General features: G+C 41.2%; 1 protein-coding gene across 2 annotated transcripts; it reads right to left on the reverse strand.

Moving 5' to 3' along the window:
* Window positions 1–315: 315 nt before the first annotated feature.
* Agr3 (anterior gradient 3, protein disulphide isomerase family member) lies at window positions 316–19,019 on the reverse strand. Of its 2 annotated transcripts, none has more exons than XM_075947948.1 (8): window positions 18,960–19,019; window positions 15,716–15,851; window positions 9,769–9,832; window positions 4,265–4,317; window positions 3,580–3,656; window positions 3,320–3,383; window positions 1,224–1,307; window positions 316–537 (listed from the first exon to the last, which is right to left on the reverse strand). In XM_075947948.1, the coding sequence occupies exons 2-8, from the start codon at window positions 15,819–15,821 to the stop codon at window positions 488–490; spliced, it is 498 nt and encodes a 165-aa protein (XP_075804063.1). In that variant the 5' UTR covers window positions 15,822–15,851; window positions 18,960–19,019; the 3' UTR covers window positions 316–487. The 2 variants fall into 2 exon arrangements, with proteins under 2 accessions (XP_075804063.1, XP_075804062.1); XM_075947947.1 differs by having other exon boundaries at window positions 18,869–18,964.
* Between the last annotated feature and the right edge of the window lie 4,250 nt (window positions 19,020–23,269).

Genomic DNA, 23,269 nt, shown 5'->3' on the forward strand with positions numbered 1-23,269 from the left:
GAAGCGGAGCAAGGAGCAAGAGAGCAAGAGGAGGGCAAGTGTGTGGCAAAGGCTCCTCTTCTTGGTCCATACGAAGTAGAGAATAAGATAGGAAGGCAGTGGGGACAAGATTCCCTCAGTGAGCTACTATCATGATTTATAATCTCTAGCTGCATCCCACCTTTTACAGAACTTCTTTCCTATCTGAGAACCAAGTCTTCAAAGCATGAGGCAGTGGGGACATTTCACATGCAGAGTGTAGTAACCTTGAGGTCAGGTCAAGCCGTCATGGCTAGTGGTATCAGTGAACCTCAAACTACAGCAACATCACACATTTTAACATTTATTAAAATTCAAGTTTACCTCCATAAACTATCACGGATATGTCACCAATCTTAATAGCAATGCTACAAAATCCATGTGCTTGAACATTGCATTTGCTAGCGAGCCGGAGGTTTTTGTCACGCTTTGGACCTCTTAGAGCTGAAGCATCTTCTTCCATCATTCCTCACAGTTCTGACTGGATGAGTCTTAGTGCTTTCTTCATGTTGTCTATTACTGAAATAAGAGGAAACACATGTTGTGCCCTTAGTAAGTGAAAGTAGGGGATGCTACAATCTAAATGGTAACATGCAGAGTTGGATTGTTTAATTTTTGTCTTAGTTGGCTCATTAGTATACTGTATTCTATGCAAAAGGAAAATTTGTAAATTCAGTGATTACACCAATCAGTAGTGGCTCATCAAATTCACTTATAATAAGCAGTTCTATTAAGGGAACATTGAAAGGGTTTTATTTTTAGTTAGCTATTGAATTTATTCGGTACTGCTGGATCTGAGACCAATACTATTTTCTTAAATATGGCTGATAGTAAATGCTATGGTTAAAGTCTTAGTAAATTTGTACCTCATTATTAAGGTCATTTAAGACTGCCAAATTTCCATTATTGTTATCTGAGAAGAGCATGTGGGGTCCTTGACACCTGGAGATAGTTATTTATCTCTGTTAACGTTTGTGTCATTTTGATTTGTGCGAAGTTCTTATTGATCTCATGATTCAGTGATCATAGGAAGTTCTGTTTTTTCTTGTTTTTTTGTATTTTCTTTTTGTGAGTCCTGAGAGGCTGCAATTTAAACACCATACCCAGATTCTCAGCATCACAGATTGAATTGTGGACAGCACTGATAAGAGCCACTCTTGACCCTTGGTAGTCAGGGTCTACCTGGGTAATTTATGAATACTCACACAAAGGTAAGTCCTGGGGTTCATACGTGTAGAGTCTGTTAGCGTATCTTCCAGTTATATCAGCTCTGACAGTCAAAGAGGGGTCTGTTAAAAAAAAAACCAACCCCAAACAAAGTCACTCAAACATTACTTAGCAAGTTCTTAAAGCTGTTTCTTCTCTCTGCTCTAAAACTAAGGTCAGCAAATTTATAAGCGAAGTTCGTGTTCATCATGTGAATTCGTGATGTCTTAGCTCAAAGTTCCTGTTTGGAAATTCATGGATCTCTTTTAATTTATTTTGGGTTATAACAAGAGGAAATCTCAATTCTGAACATCTATGCCCCAAATACAAGGGCACCCTCATATGTAAAAGAAACACTTCTAAAGCTTAAATCATTCATTAACCCCACACACCATTAGTAGGAGACTTCAACACTCCACTCTCACCACTGGACAGGTCAGTCAGACAAAAATCTACAGGTTCAATGCAATGCTCATCAAAATCCCAGCAAAATTCTTCACAGACCTTGAATGAATGGTACTCAACTTCATATGGAAAAGCAAAAAACTCAATATAGCCAAAACAATCCTGTACAATAAAAAAACTTCTGGAGGCATCACAATCTCTGATTTCAAACTCTACTACAGAGCTACAGTACTGAAAACAGCCTGGTATTGGCATAAAAACAGACAGGAGAAACAGTTGAATTGAATTGAAAACCCAGATATTAATCCACACACTTTCAAACACCTGATTTTTGACAAAGAAGCAAAAAGTATAAAATGGGAAAAAGAAAGCATATTTAACAAATGATGCTGGCATAACTGCATATCAACATGTAGAAGAATGAAAATATATCCATATCTATCACCATGCACAAAACTCAAGCCCAAGTGGATCAAAGACCTCAACATAAAGCCAGCCACACTGAACCTCATAGAAGAGAAAGTAGGAAGTACACTTGAATGCATTGGCACAGGAGAACACTTCTTAAATATAACTCCAGTAGCATGGACACTGAGAGAAACAAATGGGACCTCCTGAAACTGAGAAGCTTCTTGTACAGCAAAGGACATGGTCAACAAAACAACACTACAGCTTACAGAATGGGAAAAGAACTTCACCATCCCCATATCAGACAGAGCTCTGATCTCCAAAATATACAAAGAACTCAAGAAATTAGTCATCAAAAGAACAAATAATCTAATAAAAAATGGAGTACAGACTTAGACAGAAAACTCTCAACAGAGGAATCTAAAATGGCTGAAAAACACTTAAGGAAATACTCAATATCCTTAGTTATCAGAAAAATGCAAATCAAAACAACTCTGAGATTCCATCTTACACCTGTAACAATGGCCAAGATAAAAACACTAATGACAGTTTATGCTGGAGAGGTTGTGGGGTAAAGGGAACACTCCTGTACTGCTGATGGGAGTGTGGCAATTTCTCAGAAAATTAGGGAACAGCCTTCCTCAAGACCAAGCAATACCACTTTTGGGTATATACTCAAAGAACATACCCAAAGGATACTCAATTGTACCACAAGGACATGTGCTCAACTATGTTCATCGTAGCCAGAACCTGAAAACAACCTAAATGCCCCTCAACTGAAGAATGGATAAGGAAAATGTGGTACATTTACACAATGGAGTACTACACAGCAGAAAAAATAATGACATCTTTAAATTTGCAGACAAGTGGATGGATCTAGAAAATATCATATTGAGTGAGGTAACCCAGACCCTAAAAGACAAATATCATATGTACTCACTCATAAGTAGCTTTTAGACACAAAGCAAAGAAAACCAGCCTACAAATCACAACCCCAGAGAACCTAGACAACAATGACGACCCTAAGAGAGACATACATGGATCTAATCTACATGGGAAGCAGAAGAAGACAAGATCTCCTGAGTAAATTAGGAGCATGGGGACAAAGGAGAGGGTTGAAGGGAAGGAGAGAGAAAAGGAGAGGAACAGAGAAAAATGTATAGCTCAATAAAATCAATAAAAATATTGCTTAAGTTAGAGCCTCCAAGAAAGCCAAATGAAAGCAAGAACATGGAGATTCCTGCTGGTTTTGCAAAACTGACAGACAGGGTGGCACACATACCGACGAACATGATCCTTGGTACATACTGCCCATCAGGAGATAAGTTCCTGTCCGTGGTCTCATGCTGGAAGCAGATGAAATTAATGAACAATATTGGACTGTGGAGTATTCTGTATGGAAGCTAAATTTTCTGAAAATTATAATCAGGGTTTTTTAAACTTCTGTAGTAACTAGTACTTGACCCTGAATGTTCGGAATAAAGAAGAGTTAAAAATTCCTGTGAAGTTATGATATTAAAAAACACTGTGGACTTCACGTACCATGAGATTCAGCATGATAAAGCTATTCTGAGCCATTTCTTGTATTTCTTCATTTTTGGCAAATTCCTTTTTTAGTGCTGTGAAGGAGAACAAAATGTCAGCTAGTTTAAAGGGTCAAGACATTGTCAATATGGTATTAAAATTAGTATGTTTTTCTCTTGTTTACATCAATGTCAAGGGTATAAATGGTTTGCTGTCTTTTTACCATTCAGTTCCTCTCTGGGAAGCAATGAACTAGAGGATGTCCAAGGAGACGTCAAGGGACAATGATATTTGTGAACACACTGATTTTATTACTTATGTTTCTGAGTAGCTCATTGGTTAGAACAATTTCTGCCAGCAAGTTGTCATAATCACTTTGATTCTCTTAAGAAGTGTGTATCAGAGTCCAAAGAGCATATCATAATTTCACATTCCACACATATGAACAATTGTAATCTTTTGTCTGGACTGTGTTTCACTGTAGCTGAGCCTGGGTTTACCTCTGACTCACAATCCCGCTGCAGTTACCAGAGTGCGCCCCTAGGTGGCTCTCACTGGGTCTTTAAGCATATTTGTAGAATGGTGCTACTCTGGGAATGACATTTCTAAAATGGGGTTTGCCTGTGTGCCTTCTGAACAGTTCTCACGAGCTCACTTCTACCTTGTGCTGGATACGGAGGAAGATACCAGTAGCTAAAGTTACCTTGACAGTATCGGCAGTCTTCCAGGTGGAGAATAACCATCAGCGGCTTGTTACTAGACAGAGGGATCACAGAGTGAAGTTAAGAGGTTAATGATGAATAAAATTATAGAAGAAGGTTAGTTTTAAAATTTTGGTACTCTTGGTACTATTGACAATATTAAATAAAAATACCAGACTCATACTTCATGGGAATGAAGCCTACATTAGGTAGTATGTGGCCCCAGATCTTACCAAGTACCATATTATAAACACCAGCTCACAGGCTTCATAAGGCACCGAGTCAGAATCTGAGTGGGGTTCAGGAACTATACTGAGAGTGGCAAGTGGTACTTAGGTCCTCTATAGCATGTGTAGATAGCTAGAGAACAATGTTACCTCCAGGACCCAAGGGATGCTATACATAAAATTTGTGTGTAATGAAACATGATATATGATTTTAGGACAGTCAACCTAAAATATTCCTGGTTTATCGCCTAAGTTTTTACAAGATCGTCTTATTTGACCAGTATCCTAGCCCTTCATTCATGTGCTAACCTAAATTTACAAATAACTCAAGCGAAACCCCCATCAATATATTTTCAGGATCATTTTGATTTCAACTGTGAATTATTTATACTAACTCATTTGCTTCTAAGTCTAGTCTAAGAGTAAAGTGAGCACAGTGACTAGAGAGGGGTAAAATGACTAGAGCATGGATATTCGTACGGTTTAGGCTTCACCTTTACTCCGAAGGTTCTTGAGGTAGAAGCAGGGTCTCAGTGGGACGACCAAACAGTGGAAAGTTTAAGGGTAGGAAGGTGGCTAATGACTCTGTAGATCATAACAAGGGTAGATAATGGCTCTTTCCTCAAGACTATCAACGTGTCTCCTGGGAGAGGACCTGGTCTCCTGACACTGGATTAGTTTCCACAAAAATGCATTGCGGCAATGCTGGAAGCGTTTAATCCTCTTTGCAGACAATCACAACCTGCGATGCCATCTGTCATGAGGCCTCTTCAGAGCCAGGTAGATATTAATGTCCGTGCTCTCGAATTTCTAGAGCTAAGTAAACCTCTTGGTTTCACAAATTACCCAGTCTCATATATTTTTATTATAGCAACAAAAAATTGACTAACAGATATATAGGATTATTTTTTTCAAATGTGGCTTTAATAATAAGATAGTCATGGGCATCAAAAGCGAGTGATTTCAAGACATATCTATTCAACAAAAATTATTATGTATTAGTTGATTAATTTGGCGATGCTGTTAACCAATCTTTGGATATGCTGTGCAAACACTCTATTAGTTGGCTACAATCCTAGGCCAGTATAAATCTTTTCAAAAGCAGTTACCAAATATAAGTATATAAATTCAGTGATTGCATAAATCTATGCTGTATCCAACAATTTTTAGTCTTGGTAAATGTTAAACACAAACATTAAATGATTAATTTTATTTACTTCCCCAACTTGGATTAGAAGTACATTTTAATAAGACCTTTCCAACTTACCTTTAGGATTTATGAGCTAATTAGAAAGCTACTATTCGCCAGCATCAGACATTAGAAAAGCTGCAGATTTGAGCTACAATGAACAAAATGTCACACCCAATTCTTTGTAAGCAGCAAGCTAAGCCTAAAGGTATTCAATGAGGCTTACACAGGCAGGTCAAGCTGGAGTCAGCCCACATAAGCTGAACATGATTAATGACACTCTCACAGGCAGGCCCATGCTCAACCTTGTACACATCAGCTGAGTAAGTTTTCTACATAGATAGCTCTTCTGATGGAGTGTCAGCGAGAGTAGGCGTCCTGAGGCAGCACAGGCAGGGGCATGGGCACTCTGCTTTCCTGATTGGCTGCCATTTCTTCCCAGCACCTACAAGACATCTTGAAGGGGAAGCAGTGATGTGGGATTCCCCTCTGTATGCTGTGAATATGTTTTATTATCGTTGGTTAATAAAGAATCTGCTTTGGCTTGTGGCAGAACGGAATAGAGCTAGGCAGGAAAACTAAACTGAATGCTGGGAGAAAGAAGGCAGAGTCAGGGAGACGTCATGTAGCTGCCGAAGGAGACAGACACTGCCGGAACCTTACCAGTAAACTACAAGCCTCTTTTTAAAATATAAAATAATAGAAATGGGTTAATTTAGGATCTAAGAGCTAGCTAGAAATATGCTTAAGCTATTGTCCAAACAGTGTAACAATATAGTTTCTGTGTCTTAATTTTGGGTCTGGGAGGCTGGGAACTAACCAATAGCCTCTACCTAACACAGCTGCACTTCTGGAAGGTGCTTGAGAGAAGTCTGGGGAAATCCACCCCCAGCATCAGATCACAGCAATTAGAATCCAAGGGAAAACGTACATCAGTTACATGGAGGACTTATTCTTAAGAGTTCACAAATGAGCTGCTATTCCTTTGGAATGAAAGCAGAGAGACTATGGCAGAAATTGAAGCAGCTACATTCTAAAACAAGGCTTCAAATTTTTGTTTGGTTGTGTTTCTCCAGTAGAAGAGAATAAATATCTGTGGGTTTGTGGCCACATTTTCGTTCACAGGACTTAACTATGCTATTATCATGTAGAAGAAGCTATAGGCAGGATGTGGGGGGTGGGGAAAGAAGTTTTTTTCTTTCATTTGTTGTAAACAGAGACTGTGCTTTCACTTCCCAGCCGCCTAGACCTGAATAATCACACAAAAACTATATTCACTGCAGCACTTTTTGGCCAACAGCTCAGGCATATTCCTAGCTAGTTCTTCTATCTTAAATTAACCCATTTCTATTAATTTGTGTATCACTATGAGGCTGTGGCTTACCAAGGTCCTGGTATCTTTCTCCTTTGGCAGCTACATAGCGTCTGCTTGACTCCACCTTCTTTCTCCCTGCATTCTGTTTAGTTTTCCCACCTACCTGTATTCTACCCTGCTATAGGCCAAAGCAGCTTATTTTATTAACCAATGGTAATAAAACATAATCATAGAATACAGAGGGGAATCTCACATCAATTTGTCAACACTAAAATGTGAGTCAGCAGTTTTAAATTATTTCCCCCAAGTGTGCAAGAGGAAAAGGGATCACTGCCGTTTTACCTTCACATGAATTAGTGCTCCGCCTCTGTTCCAGGAGTAACCATTTGTTCTTGACTATTATATCCCTCACTCATTTCTTTGTGTTGACTTGAGATTTCTTTTTTAATTTTAAAGAAGACTTCGTGTCAGTGAAATTTATTCTTGTGACATATGCTCCCTCCCTCCCCACTCCTTGGTCCTTGTCCTTTCTCATTGCATATGTCTCTTGGTTAAGCAGAAAAGCCATGCAATCAGAAATATTGGTGTCTTGTGTTTACTTACCTATTCATCTTTATGACCACTATACCTGAGATCTTTTATGAGTGCTAACAGCCCTGGGGACTTTCTATGTATGCAATCATTTCCTGTGCACATGGGATGATTTAATTTCTATCTTTCTCATGCGGATGCCTTTTATGTTTCTGTCTTGCTTGGTTAGGCTGCTCAGTTCGTCCTCAGGTACTGTGTGGAAAGAGAAGCTGTGAGAGTGACTCTCCCGTCCTTTTTCTCAGAGGAAAGCTTCCAACCTGTCTCCACTGGGCACGTGACCTAACGTCATACGGTTCTCGTGCCGAGGGTCGGCCTTCTGGAGTTAGTTTGCTGTGCGTTGATGCTAAGCTCTGACAGATGCTTCTCAGTAGCTACTGAGAGATCATGTGATTTTTCATTCTGCTATTATGGGGTACCATACTTATTAACAAATATTGATTAATCCTACATTCTAGGATTAAGTCCTATTCAACCATGGCTAATGATGTTTTTAACATGCTATTTGATTCTACTTGCTAGGATGTTGTTAAGGGTCTTTCCATTTGTGTTCATCAAGGGTGTCTTAGTCAATTTTCTATTGCTGTGAAGAGACACCACGGCAACTCTTTTAACATAAACCATTTAATTGTGGCTGACTTGTAGATTCAGAGGTTTATTCCATTATCACCATGGTGGGAAACATGGCAGCACGCAGGCAGACACGGTGCTGGAGAGCTAACTGAGAGTTCTACGTCTGGGTCCAGAAATAGACACTGGGCCTGGCTTTAGCATTTAAAACCTCAAAGCCCATTTCCAGTGACACACTTCCTCCAACAAGGCCACGTGTCCTAATCCTTTCAAATAGTGCTACTCCCTATGGGGGCATTTTAATTCAGACTACCAAAAGGGTCTTTTCTTGTAGTTTCTACCTGACTTTGTTACCAGGGTAATTCAAGCCTTATTAACAAAATCTAATACATTATTTTCTATTTATTTTTAGATAAATTGGTTCTCTAATAGTTTATCAGGCAGCAAGGAGTGTTAGCACACAGCTGTAAAACCAGTGTTTGGGGAGCTTAGGCAGAGAAGCACAGCTCGAGGGCAGCTGGGATGCAGGAGATGTTGTCTCAAAAACAAACAAAACTTTAGAACCATCAGAGACTGGCCTTTGCTTTTAAAATTATGAATAAAAGTTCATCACTGGTCTGTTCACATTCTCTATTCATGATTAAATCTTGATGGTTTTATGTATATAGGAAGTGTGGAAATTTATGTTTCTGCTAGAATATTTATTGATTTAGTAGTTGTTCAAATAGTCTCTGGTGACCATTTCAGTGATAACATTTTTTTTGTCTAGTTGTGTTTTTCTTACTTATTTTTGCTTTTGTGTGTGTGTGTGTGCACGTGTGTGTGTGTGCACATGTGTGCATGCAGGTACCTAGGGAGGCCACCAGGAGGTGCTGGATCCCATAGAGCTGAAGTTACAGGCACACGGGGGCTGGCAATTGAACTCTGGTCTTCTGGAAGAGTGGCAAGTGCTCTTACCTATGGAGTCATCTCTCCAGCTCCTGGGATACCATTGTCATGTCTACCTTTCATTCTGATTTTATTAGAATTCTTTTGTTTTCTTTACTGCTATGTTGGGTTTATCTCTTCCAAAACAGTAAAAAGTAAAAAAAAAAAAAAAAAAAAAAAAGCTTTTATTTGTACGGTGCTGTTGATCGTTGTCTTGCTTACTGTTTGCTTATGTTTGCTCTGGTTTTTACTATGTGCTTCCTAATACTAACTTTGACCTTAGTTTCTTCCTTTGGGGGTGGGGGTGGGGATGAAAGGTATCTTTAAGGTAAAATATTAGATTATTTGGAACTTTTTTTTCAAATAAGAAAGATAAAGATATTTATTCAGAAAATTTCATCCTTTGAGCTGTTTATAGTACATTTCATGAGTTTAAGTATATTGACTTTCCATGTTAATTTGTCTCAAAATATTAAAAACTTCCCTCTTAATATCCTCTTTGACACACCTGACAGACAAATTCGTGTGTTGTATGTGTATGTAGTGCATTCTCTACGTGAGTGTTGTGTGCGGTACTGTGCAGGTACGGAGCAGGAAGTGTGGCATTCTTTAAGAAGCTCATGCAACCATTTCTGGGTCTTCCATGAGGCACGAGAAACAGCACGTGAACAGCAACTGAGAGAAATTTACCTTTTGTGAGCGTGAAAGAGCCCTTCTTCGTAAGTTTGTACCCAAGTGATGTCATCTCCCCACCCTGAAGAAGAGAGAAAATCAGTGCATTATTCCAGGGTTACTGGTCTCTGTCTGATGAGCAAATGTCAACCTGCAGACCTAGGACAGCTCCAAAGCTGCCGGCTGGCATGCAGTGTAAACAATAATAAGTTATATCTGGGTACAAAGCAGTGCCCTACCAAAGTGTACTCAGGTAGATTTGGGAGAGCACACCCAGCTTTGAACCTACAAAGTTCTGATCAGTGCTGGATGATGGCTGAAGGTGGTTGAGAAGACATCTCTGTCCCTGCAAAAGCTCCAGCTTTCAGAATATGTGTGAAATAGCAGCTAGCATACTTCTAAAAAATTGCCAAGAGTCCTTCGGACTATACTACAAAGTGCCCTTTGTATCTTGGGTACCAAAGGATGCTGGCTGCTTCTATGACAGTGCACATTGACAGGAAGGAGTTCTGAATTCTACTGGAAAAACATTCAAGGATGAGAATTTCACATTTGAACCACATACCACACACACACACACACACACACACATTCAAAGAGTAGAAGAGAGGGAAAGAGAAAGCCGTGACTACAGTAGAGACTCCACTGACCTTAGAAAGGAGACAAAAGCAGTTGTGAATTCGTAGCAGAGAATAAAGGATAAAGCCCTCAAGAAGTAGAAGGTACAGAGCATCCAGGAATATTGCAGAGTCTTTAGGAATTGCCTGAAATATGGATGAGAAAGACTGAATTATCATGAAAGGAATGTCTGGGGGCTAGTTCGGCTCAAGGTTTTCTGTGTTCAGATGTCAGACTGTGGTGATAACTCAAGTGTGTAATAGCAATAATCAAAGGCAGAATCATGAAGTAAGAGAAAAACAATTCTGTGTTTCTTCTTGTTTTCTTTTTTTGTCCTCTGGTAACAACTTTATTGATATATTATCCACATATGATTCAACACACACATAGAAAGTACACATTCTTTGTAGTATATTCCCAGAGTCATGAGGCCAGCACTACTATCAATTTTATAACATTCTCACCACCTCAGAGTAAACTCTGCTTTTTAAAAAACTAATTACATCTTTTTATCTATGTATTTTTGTGTAGGGAGGGCACAAGTGTAGGGCTCAGAGGACAACTTGAGGTGTGGACTCTTTCCTTCCAATGTGAGGATTCTAGGCACTGAGTTCAGGTCACCATCCTTGGCAGTAAGGACTTGTCCATGCTGAGCCTTCTAGGCAGTCCTAAAGCCTATATTTTGTAGCTGTCTTCCACCCTCTGTTTTCTAGATCTGCACAAGCTCTAAGAAACCCCTAAACTAGTCCCCCGCTCATACTTTGCTTATCTGGACATTTCATGTAAGTGGAAATATCTGGTATGTAGTCAAACTTCATTTGTGTTCTGTCATATATTAATACCTAATGGCCTTTCTATGGCTTAACATTATCCTATGATATGGAGAGACACTTATGTGGTGAAGGAAGTTAGAACCAGGAGTGGGGTGTGCTGTGACAGACCTGACCCTGTTGCTTTGGGGACAATCGTGAAAGGACTTTGGAACTTTGGGTCAGAAAGACACTGAGTGTTGAGGGCTCAGTGAACTGTTCTGTAGGAACTTGGAAGATAAGAAAGCTGAGATCAGTGCATACAAGGGAGACCTGGCTACCTGGCTTGTGAAGTTTCAGAGGGAAGCAAAGCCTCTGCTGTGTTTTTTTTTTTTTTTTGTGTGTGTGTGTGTGTGTGTGAAGAATCTGTGGTTTTGGTTAGCAGGGCCTGCATAATCAGCTGTGATTAGCAAGATAACAGAACTACTAAAATGGAATCTTTACTTTTCTGGGATACTTGATGCTGGTTGTTTGGAGTTGAGAAATTAGCAGTGATTAAGAAGACACCAGCATCACTGAGTTGAAATCTTCTAGGAAGTGTTTCCTGTGGCTGTATTCCAGCCAAAGGTGTACCTTGTGTTAGTGGCTGGACTTGGTCACGTGGAAGAGTCACTCAGGTGATACTGGCTTTGAAGGCATGAGGGGTCATGGAGAGAGTTGAGGCTTGGCACAGTGAGAGGGCAGGAGATGCCCTTGGTAAAGGGGCAGCCTCAGTGGCAGTTGAAGACCCAGGATTGAAAAGCTGAGAGGGGCCAGGCAGAAAGCTTGAGACTTGGCACCATGAAGAGAGTCCATGAGAGGCTATTGGTGAAAGTGTAGCCCAGTTGCAGCAAAAGAGTATTTTGGAGATAACAGCTCCATGGGATGACTTCCAGGAGCAATAGCGACAGTGGAGGGGAGACAGGTGGAGTCTGGAAGACAAGCTGTGTGTGCTACAGAGGGCGGGGTCGGAGAAGTGACCCAAGCCTTTGGAGGAGCCCAGAAGACCTGTAGATATTAGACATTGACTTATTTATACTGTGGGAGTTTGTTTGCTTTGTTCTGATCTTGACCATGCCCTCATTCTTCCCTCTGGAAGTAAGGAAATATTTCATTTATTTTTTTTATTTTACAAAAGCCCACAGTTGAGGGACTGAATTAAAAAAAAAAAAAACAAACGACTTTTAGGTTTTAAAAGAGACAGGATTTTTTTAAAAAGAGACTGCATTTATTTTAAAGTGAATTTGTAAAGACTGTGGAACTTTCAAGGTCTGTGACCGTGTTTTGTTGGGCTGTTGGTAATAGTGTAAGATCCTAGGGATGCACAAGAAGGTGTGCTTATGGCTTACCAGAGATGTGTTTCTGTGTCACGCTGGCAAAGGTTTTATGTCAACTTGACACAGGCTAGAATCATCCAAAAGAAGGGAATCTCAATTGAGAAAATGCTTCCATAAGATTCAGCTGTAGGGCATTTTCTTAATTAGTGATTGAGGGGGAGGGCCCAGCCCATCCTGGGTGGTGCCCTGGCTGTTGATCCTGGTTCTATGGGAAAGCAGGCTGAGCAGGCCACGCTGAGCAAGTCAGTAAACAGCACCCTCCATGGCCTCCTCGTCAGCTCCTGCCTCCAGGATCCTGTCATTTGAGTTTCTGCCCTGACTTCTTTCAACGGTGAACAGGGATACAGAAGTGTAAGCTGAATAAACCGTTTTGTTCAAGTTTCTCTGGTCATTGTGTTTGATCACAGCAGTAGTAACCCTAACTAGGAAGCCTCTTTTTATATACTCATCAGCTGATGGGAATTTGAGTTCTTTGCTGCAGGGAGCAGATGAGAATGTGCCTGTATTTCAGTTGTTTGGGGATTCTAGGGAGATGTGGAATTGTTGAGCTGAATGGTAACTGTATTTTAACTTTTTCTTTTCTGAGACAGGATTTCTGTATGTAGTTTTGAGTCTCCTGGAGTCAGGGTGGCCTTGAACTCACAAGTGCTGGGATTAAAGGTGCTACCACAGCTGGCATGTATTTTAATTTTTCCGAGGAGTTGTTGGTGTGTTCCACAGAGCCACTGTGCCCTTCTATAGCAAGGAGAGAAGAGGTGTGCTTGTGCCAGACCTCATGTCTTAACCTTGGAAGACATCTTTGCTGGAGTCTTCTCTGAATGATCCTGGAAGTTGATTGGGTGTTGCTTTTAGCACAGTTCACAGTAACTTACTCTAGAAATATGACAGCAGCCCCTTGGTTAGTTTCCCTTTTTTCCTTGTATTTGGTTGTTAGATTTATTTGTATTTTTAAAGTTTTTCGTATATGGCTACTTTGCTCGCAGGTGTGTAGATATATACACACACACCCCAAGCGTGCTTCATGCTCATGGAGGTCAGAATTAGATTTCCTAGAACTGAAGTTATAGAGGATTGTGAACTGCCCTGTGGTTGCTGAGACTTGAACCCAGGTCCCCTGGAAGAGCAGCCAGTGCTGTTAACAGCTGAGCCCTGTCTCTAGCTCCTCTCACCTGTTGAAACTGTCACTCAGATACTAGAGCATCAGCAATGGAAACATTTCAGTCTCATTTCCTGATCACTTTTGCCCCTCAGACATTAATGAACCATCTGTTCTGTTTTAATCCACTGGTCCCCAGGAATAAAAAAAAATTATAGCTTCCTAAATATCCTTAGAGCCGCAGGGGAACATATTGTATCATAACCGTTTCTGTACAGTCTAGGTCATAATTACTATGGGCCAAATGCAACAGAATTTAAATTCTCTTTCAGGTCGGATTCATGGCTATGCTTTTGTCTCCAGCTTTGGTGATGCTATTGGGTCTTCAGTGATTTTGTTCATTCTACTACTGTGCATTTATTGAGTTTCTGCTGTACGTCAGTGACTGGACCAGGCCCTGAGCATTCTTTGGTTAAAAAGGACATTAGGAAATCTTGGTCTCCATATGTGTGTGTTTTTAACCCTAGTCCTTTTCCTTAGGATGTTAGGCAGTGTTGGTCTCTCTCTCTCTCTGTGTGTTTTTTCAACCCTAGTCCTTCCTTCACTATCTTCTGTTTTCTCTACGCTCGTCTCTGACCTGAACCGTTTGGCCCCGTCTCTGCTGAACTCCTTCCACCCACTCCCGCCTTTCTGCCAGTTCTAACAGAAATGATCTCCAAAGGACCAACAGACATAGCCCAGCTCTCAACACACAGACTCCCAGCACTAACTAGTAGTCATGTTTTCTATAAAACAGTGTCTTAATAACTGAGGTAGTAGAACCAGGCTGTTCAAAATAAGCTGTATGTACTCCAATTGGCTTTCATAAAAATTAAAAGTTGCCAAAAAAGGAGGCCAGCAAAGATGGCTTAGCAGGGGCAGGATCTTATTGCCAAAATTGATGTCTGGAGCTTGAATACTGGAACTCAAATCGAGGAAGGAGAGAATAGAGTTAGCATGTTCAACGAGTTGTCTTATGACCTTGACACATGAATAAACCAACCAAACAACAAACATAATAAAACCTTGCTGCAGAGCCGTTGATCAACATTTAAATGGGCTCCCAGGAAAGTGACCTCTTAGACAAGAGCTGTAGCAACGCCAAGCAGCTCCACTATAGGACTTGAAGGGCAATGGATAGTTTGGCCCTAAGTTGTTCAAGGTCAATAACCTTCTTATTTTTATAACTCTTAGCTTGTATGGAGAGCTATGTGCTGAATTATTCCCAGGGCAATGTCTTTGTCCTTTATTTATTTTGCAGTAGATATTGCCTTTCTCCACATACAGCTCATGATTGCTAGGCTAAAGCTGCATTAATTCACTTAGGTAAACAACGCAGACACACAGCTGGTGTTCTGTCGATCCGAAGAAGCTAATGGTGTGGAAGCCACCTGCAGGGTGGGGTCACTCTTCCCTCTGCTCAGAACACCGTTCCAAAGAGCCACCAAGCACTGCATGGCTATCCCGATTATTTGAATCAATCGTGTGTGGGCAAATAATTTTTTCTCCTCCCTGGAAATATAAAAACTAATTTTGAGAACTGTTTCTTCATCATGCTTCTGGATAGGAAGGTTTATTTGTTTCTTAGACCAAAGTAAAACTGTAAGTATACAAAAAAATAGATTTTCTGGAGCTGAAGCAAAAGGCAAGTGTCTACAGTCAATCAAAGCTGTAGACACCAAGCCAGTTCTTTATAATATCTACAAAAGATGCAGCAAAATGCTGTTCAGTCAGGCACAGTGGTGCACACCTGCAATCCCAATGCTCGGGAGAGAGAGGCAGGCGGGTCTCTGCGAGTTTTAGGCCAGCCTGGTCTACATAACAAGTTCCAAGCCAGTCAAATCCACAAGGTTTGAAAACAGAGCAAGCAAACAAAACATACCTCCAAACCCAAGGATTGTTATTTCCTTGAAATTTAGTTATTTACATCTAAAACAGATGACCCCCCTTTAGAAACATCTGTTTTAAGGTCACACATAGCAAATATCTAGTTATTTGCTTATAATCAAACTATAGAGAGAAGTATTGGGTATTTTTGAGAACAGTTGAATTGACCGAGTTTGGAAACTCCAGTGAGAATGTTGTACCTCTTGAGAGTGTCTGGGGAGGTCTCTTCTCTTTTTTGATAGCGATGGCAAGGTTGGTAGAAACTGTGATCAGCAAGAGGCAGAGGGACAAAGTGGAACAGAGCATCGTGTCTTCTAGAAAGTCACTCAGAGGCAGCTAGATGGCAGAAAATAATTTTCAGAATCTGGTCATTTTCAACAGTCTGCTATTTAAAGATATTTGGACAAACCCCATGCCGACAGATTCTTCTTCTGATTTCACATTAGATAAACTCTGGGGATTGTTTTTTAAAGCATTTAGAGACATTGAACCATCTTAATAGATATTAAATTAGTGAAGGTTCTGGATATCAGGGCACAGGAGACATTCAAGAGCAGGTTGAAGACACCCAACTGTCCTTGAGGTCACTGCGATGTGCTTCGCTCTGCAGTGGAACTCAAGCACAATCCCGTTCATTCATCACCTCCACAATGCAATATGAAGGCAGAGTTGGCCCTTAGCATGTACAAAGACCCCTTGTCTTTTCATCTTTATGGGCCTAATAGCTGAAAACAACATTTTAATTCTACAGCAAAGTGAGATTAGCTGTGAAAAAAACCACTGCTTCAGCTACAAACAAGAAGCAGAGTAGAACCAGGAGGAGCCTTAATTTTCAGAGCTCCATCTTCACAGAGCTTCCTCATGCTTCCCAGCAGTCAGGTAGCCTTTCCCTTCAGATTACAACTTCTTCCCTTTAAGAACTGCCATGCACCGTCACATCGCTAAAATAAACGTGTAACAGGAGAAGTAAATGTGCAGACAAGCTTCATGTTTGTTGAAAAATTCTCAAAGCATTTTTGCTGCAGATATGTATAATCTGGCAGTGAATTTCCATAATAATGAAATTTCCTAGCCCAAACTTAATAAATGGTTGCTTATTGATTCTGCTTGAGTTGGCTATATTTAGCTCTTCTATGAATAGTGAGAAATGGAAAGATTAGCAAGACACAAATTTGGTCCCAGCAAAACACCTGGTGACTGTAACAGTTAATGTAGGGTAGTGTTGAGATCTTGGGGGACAAGAGCTCAGTGGAGGTTTCTAGACCCTGGTTTCTCTAGATGCTTCCTTATCCCTCTCTTTCCAGCATGCTCTCATCCTTGGTGCTGTCTCTTCTGGGTCACCTCTGAACTGATGGAGCTTGCCATCCCAGGTTAGTCTTACTGAATGGCTTCCACCACAATCACCAGCACAACAATTTATTACCGTTCTTGTATTCAGGCCCCAAAGCTCCTGTTAAACAGTAACCATGTCTGATAACACTATTCCTTTCGGTTCTTATACTTATCAATCATAAAAAACAGTTTAGAATGTCATTGTGTTCCCTCCATGTCTGGCCATCTTGTACCTAGAAGATGGAATGAAAGCTATGATTTTAGCAGGGAACAGGGGTAGCCTGGGGTAACAAACCGAACTTGGACAGGCCAGCTTCAGGCAGGCTGAATTTACAGTAGAGAAGTTGAAAAGCTGCCTACACTAGAATCCTGTGCTCATATGTAGACCTTCCAGAAGCTGATAGTACCCCCAAAAGGCCTGCAGATGAGCTACAGGTGCAAAAAATAATAAAATAACAAATTAAAAAACTCTGAGATTGCCTGCGAAGTTGCACCTCCTTGAGAAGGTTAAACAGTTAAACAGATTCTTCTGGGATCTTAGAAGGAAGAGACAAGAAAAGTTAAGATGGAGAAAGTGTTTGGAAAGTCCTTGATGTTAGGGACAGAGATGAACAGGTGGAAGCTACCCCAAGAAACGAGAGAAACGTGCAACTTCGCTGTCTGTGCTATTTTAGGTCTAAGTTCAAAATGGAGACGGAATCTGTAATTCCTAATTTCAAGTATTTATATACTTATTACACATTTATGTACTAGTACCAAGCACCTTTTTATATTCAAAATTACAAACCTTTGTTAGATGTTGCAAAAAAGATACAGACTGTATTCAAAACAATACAACTTGTGTATAGTTGTTTGGGAATGAGTGATACTTTCAGCATCAATGGTCAGCATTTGACTTACTGAGAGTCTTTAAGTTCTGGCTGCCAGGGCAGACATTTGGAGGAATTTAGGCGATTATTCCATTGCAGCAGCATCTATTACCCTTGGGGACCACCACCCCTCATGACTACCAATAGGCTTAATCAACATTGGCCAGTTAGCATTTCCTGGCACTGGGCTTGTGCTTTTGAAAAGTAATTAATATAAGCCATTTACTTCAATACTGAACATTTCTATATTTTAAAATAAAAATTTTGCAGGATGGAGAGATGGTTAAGAGTACTGGTTGCCATACCACAAGGACATTTGTTCAACTATGTTCATAGCAGCATTATTTGTAATAGCCAGAACATGGAAACAACCTAGATGCCCCTCAACCGAAGAATGGATAGAAAATGTGGTACATTTACACAATGGAGTACTACTCAGAGGTAAAAAGCAATGACGTCTTGAAATTTGCATACAAAAGGAGGATCTATAAAAAAAAACTATATTGAGTGAGGTAACCCAGACCCAGAAAAACAAATATAATATCTACTCACTCATAAGTGGCTTTTAGACATAAAGCAAAGAAAAAGCAGCCTACAGTCCACAATCTCAGAGAACCTAGACAACAACAACAACAAAACCATAAGAGAGACATAGATGGATCTACATAGGAAGGAGAAAAAGACTAAAATCTCCTTAGTAAATTGGGAGTGCAGGAGTCGCAGGTAGAAGGGGAGAGGGGAGGAAGGAAGGGGACGGATTCAGATGCATAGCTCAATAAAAACAATAAAAACAACAACAAGAGGACTGGTTGCTGTTCCTGAAAACCCAAGTTGAAGTCCCAGCATGGCAGTTCACGAGTGTCTGTCATTCCAGTTCCAGGACGTCGGACACCTTCACACAGACATGCATGCAGGCATGCAGGCAAGACATCATGCACATGAAATGAAATTAAATGAAAAACAAGTTATTTAAAAAAACAAAACAAAAAAGGAAGCAATATAGCCAGCACCCAGATATTTCTAATTCTTACTTATTCTACTATTAATATGAATTGAGAGTGAAATTATGAAGCCGGTACAGGAAACCAGGTCAGTAGCAGCAGCAAAATACAGTTTCATTTCATGTGTCCCACTTTTAACCAAGGGACTCACTTTTAAGTAGCAAAACGGTGAATTGATCATTTAAAGGTAGCAGAGGTTGAGAGACTGAACACCAACTGGTCTGGAAGTTTGGCTTGCTTACCTGAGCTGCCCAGCGATCTTGTTAGAAACGACCTCGTTCAGGATGTTTCCCGTTTCAAAGGGGTGTGGATTTATAGACACTCACATACCCGGCCTACGACTTCACCTGCATGGCAACCCGAGCGCTGTCACCTGTGTGCTGACAAACACAGGTCGGTCAAAGAGCTTAGCTTCCCCTCAGTTCTCATGCTTTGCAGGGAGAACGCTCTCCTTGCTCTAAAGGAAGATCGCATGTCCTCTTGAAATGACACCAAAGGCCTTGTGCTTCTTTTCTCCTCTACCGTTTTCTTTCCAAGGTAATTGGACATTTGGCTAGATTTCAACACTGTAAGAAAAAGAGAAAGAAAACGGGGAGGGGGTGGGGGGATGAATGTAGAAACTGTGTGTACACCATTGTTCCCAGTGGGAGAGGGAGGTCAGTGAGTTTTGCGGATTAGACACAAAGCAAGCAGAAAATCTTCTAGGTGACTCAAATTACAGGAACATAATAAAGAGCTAAAGAAATCAGGCTTTCTTTCTTTCTCTTTGAGGAGGGGGAAGAGAGGGAGAGAGAAATAAAACTGCTTTAAACATCTTACTATTTTCATGATTTGGTTATTCTTTGCAATCTCTTGTTTGTTTGTTTGTTTGTTTTGGGTATTGTTATATACTGGTTTTGCACCTAGTTTCTGAGTTTCTCTCATTTAGTTTTAGAGGATGGTTGTGTCTCAGTGACTTGCAGTAAAGTTCCTGAGAGTTGGGCATGACAGCTCCCCAATGATGTCCACGCCTCCACCTCTAGTAGGAAGGCAATGTCTGTCTTCCAACCTTGGCAACTGGACCAGGAAGTCTTGGATGAGCTGGGCTTTCTCCTGGGCTATTGGGGATGAAGCTTCCAGTTCCGTTCTAGCTTGATTCTCTGTGTCCTGGAACCATTGCACGTGGTATTTTCAGCAATAGGGTTTCACTGTCTAGTTCTAGTGGACAACCAAGAGCCATGGCAATAGCCTATTTTGCGTGGGAAGCCACTGGGGCCTCACTGGTTAACTACTGGAGAGAGGGCAGAAGCTCCCCACCAATAAATTTTAGAGCTTGAAATGTCCATAGTGCTGAGGTAAGAAAACCAAAATCTGTTTTCACTTAGTCATGGGGTTACTTTTAGTGTTAATTTAAGTATATACATAGGAAATAATTTTTATAAATTAATTATGAGGGAATATCTAGGAAAGCTTTTTATTATTAGACACCAACAAATATAAAGAAAATAGTCCATTTTATCTACCCAATAGAGTGATGTCTGAATGGAACGTGTGGAATTCTGGCAGCCATCTTGGTTTCATGAGGGAGTCTAAGAAAACAAAGATGGTTTAGTTGAGAGAGAAGTGTGGAGGTTTTAAAGGAAAAAAATATTTCTCTCTCTTTTTTTTAATTGAAAATAGACTCTTCTTTCATACGGTACAACCTGACCACAATTTCCCCTACCTCTGCTCCTCCCAGCTCTCCACCACCTCCCCTCTCCCCTTTCCCCAGATCCACTACCCCTCGATCGCTCATCAGAAAAGAGCAGGCCTCCAAGAGACAACAACCCAACAGGACAAAACAAAATACAATCAGACAAGACAAGAGCCCTCACACTGAAGTTGGACAAAGCAGCCCAACAGGAGTAATTGGGTCCCAGAAGCAGGCTAGAAGAGTCAGCCACACATACCCTCCGATCATCAGGAGTCCCATAAAAACACCAAGCTAACAGCCATAACATACACAGAAGACCTAGTGCAGAGCAGACCCACGCGGCCTCCACACTTGCCCTTCAGTCTCTGAGAACCCATATGTGACCTGCTTAGTTGATTCAGTGGGCCATGTTCTCCTGATGTCCCCATCCTCCCTGACTCTTACACTCTTCTGCAGGAGTCCCTGAACTTCGAGGGGAGGGACCCAACGGGGGCCTCTAATTTTAGACTCTCTCTCCACATAACCTCTGGCTGGGGGCCTCTGCACTTGCTCCATCTACTGCTGAAGGAAGTCTCTCTGATGACAACTGGGCAAGGCACCAATTTACGAATATAGCAGAACATCATTAGGAATCATTTGATTGATTTGTTATTATGTTTTTAAAGACTAGATCTCTTTGGTTGTACCCCAAGTCTCTGGACTCTCTAGTCTTAGGTTCCTGGCCTTCCAGGCAGTGTGAGGCATGGGCTTCCTCTCATGGAGTAGGCCTCAAGTTAGATCAGACCTCGGTTGGCCACTCCCACAAGTTCTGCACCACCACAGCCCACCTTGCAGGCAGGACACATTGTTGGTCATAGGTGTCTGGGTTGATGTCCACATTTCTTTTTGATAGTCTGAAGTGTACCTTCCCATACCAAAGAGACGAGAATGTGGGGATGAAGATTCCTTGCAGACGCCAGCTTGACCTTTCTACATTCAATGAGCTGTGTGGATGTTGTCCTCAGCAATGGGATCAGTTTACATCATGTGATCGTCTGTCCTAACATTGTACATTGTTGTAAGGGGGATGCTTGTTTGTTTTTTGGCCGCCAGTTTCAGCCATCTGTCCCCAACACTCTCTCCCTCCATCCCATCCCCCCACCTGACCCCTCCTACTTCCATCCCCCACTGCCCCCAGTCTACCCTCATAATCTATTCTATTTCCACTTTCCAGGCCGAAGCATGCACACACACCCTAGACACCACCTCTTTCCCTTACTTCTCTCTATGGATTATAGCTTGGTTATCATTTACTTAATGAGAGCCTTAATGGTTTACTTAGTGGCTAATATCCACATATAAGTAAATACACACCATGTTTGTATTTCTGGGTCTGGGTTACCTCACTCTGGATTATTTTTCGTAGTTTCATACATATGCCTACAAATTTCATTATGTCATTTTTTAAAACAACTAATTAATACTCCATTGTATAACTGTACCACATTTTCTTCATTCGTTCTTCAGTTGAGGGACCTTCCAGGTTGTTTCCAGTTTCTGGTGCTATGAACAGAGTTAAGCAAGTGTTCTTGTGGTACGACAAAGAGACCTTTGGATATATATCCAAGAGTGCCACAGCTGGGTCTTGAGGTAGATCAATTCCATTTTTCTCTGAGGAACTGCCATATTGATTTTCATAGTGGCTGTACAAGATTGCACTCCCAATAGAAACAGAGGGGTGTTCCCCTTGTTCCACATCTTCCCCAGCATGAGCTGTCACTTGTGTTTTTGATCTTAGCCGTTCTGACAGGTGTAAGATGGACTCACAGAGAAGTTTTGATTTTCATTTCCCTGCCGACTAAGGATGTGGGACATTTCTGTGTTTCTCAACCATTTGAGATTCCTCTACTGAGAACTCTCTGTTTAAATCTATACCCCACTTTTTAATTGGAGTTATTTGTTGGATCATTTGCTTTTTTGATATCTAGTTTCTTGAATAGCTCTTCAGGAAAGGCATTTCTCACCCAGCTTCCGTGCCTCATTTCCTCTCCTCCTTATCCAGCCTCCATTTCCTGTAGAGAGAGCGCAACTGACTAGGAAGTAGAAGGAGATAGGAGGAAGTTCCAGATAAGCTTACATGGGAAGACCCCATGATCCAGCTGATGTATAAGGTTTTGATGTTTGCTTAAAGGAAGAATTTGATTTACAGTTTGGGCTAAATGCGTTAATATTTGCAGTTAGGCTGTGTGTTAACTACACAGAAATCCCAGGGTCTGCTGTTCAGGGCAAATGGAGGATGATGTCTGCTGATTCCATTTGTCATCCGGAATTCCAGGAAGCTAACATCTACTTACTCAGAGAAGCAAAAGCAGTGCTTTGAAGGTGAGTTCTAGTTGGTTGCCATGCAAGGATGTTAATGGGAAGGAAGATACAGACAATGGAGGGCAGACACTGAGTGGAAGGAGTGAGCGGGAAGCTGTGCTCCTGCTCCAGGGACTCTTGGGCTAGCCTTGTCCTTATGCTCATTCAAAAATGCTTATGAGACCGCCATCCCTGTCCCAGGCAGCCTGAGGTGCTTTTCTCTCCTTGACTCTGTCCTGATTTCCCACAGAAGATGTAAGATTTCTAGTTTTATTGCTGCTTCTCTGATAAATACCTTGACAACCTGCAGCTTAAGGGAGCCTGGGTTTATTTCAGGTCTTGGTCTGGGGTCCAGTCCGTGCTGTGGAGGAGGTCAGAGCAGCTGGTCAGATCATCCCCAGAGCAGATAGATCATCAACAGCAGAGAGAAGAGACTCCTGCTTGTTCGCTCACACTCAGCTAGCTCTCTCCTCTCTTCTATTGCGGGGACCCTGCCTACGGAATGTTGCCCCTGCAATTGGCTAGGTGAATTAACAGCTC

The sequence above is a fragment of the Microtus pennsylvanicus genome, chromosome 14 (assembly GCF_037038515.1).
Source record: "Microtus pennsylvanicus isolate mMicPen1 chromosome 14, mMicPen1.hap1, whole genome shotgun sequence".
NCBI classification, from domain to species: Eukaryota; Metazoa; Chordata; class Mammalia; order Rodentia; family Cricetidae; genus Microtus; species Microtus pennsylvanicus.

Bases quoted from the DNA above. Each gene is read 5' to 3' on its own strand.
- Agr3 (XM_075947947.1), bottom strand. From the start codon at position 18,898: ATGATCAATTCACCGTTTTGCTACTTAAAA. The intron at 9,833-15,715 runs GTACAACATTCT...TCTCTTCTTCAG, and splicing joins TCCCCAGACACTCTCAAGAG to GGTGGGGAGATGACATCACT. The intron at 3,657-4,264 runs GTAACTTTAGCT...TCTCCTTCACAG, and splicing joins AGACTGCCGATACTGTCAAG to CACTAAAAAAGGAATTTGCC.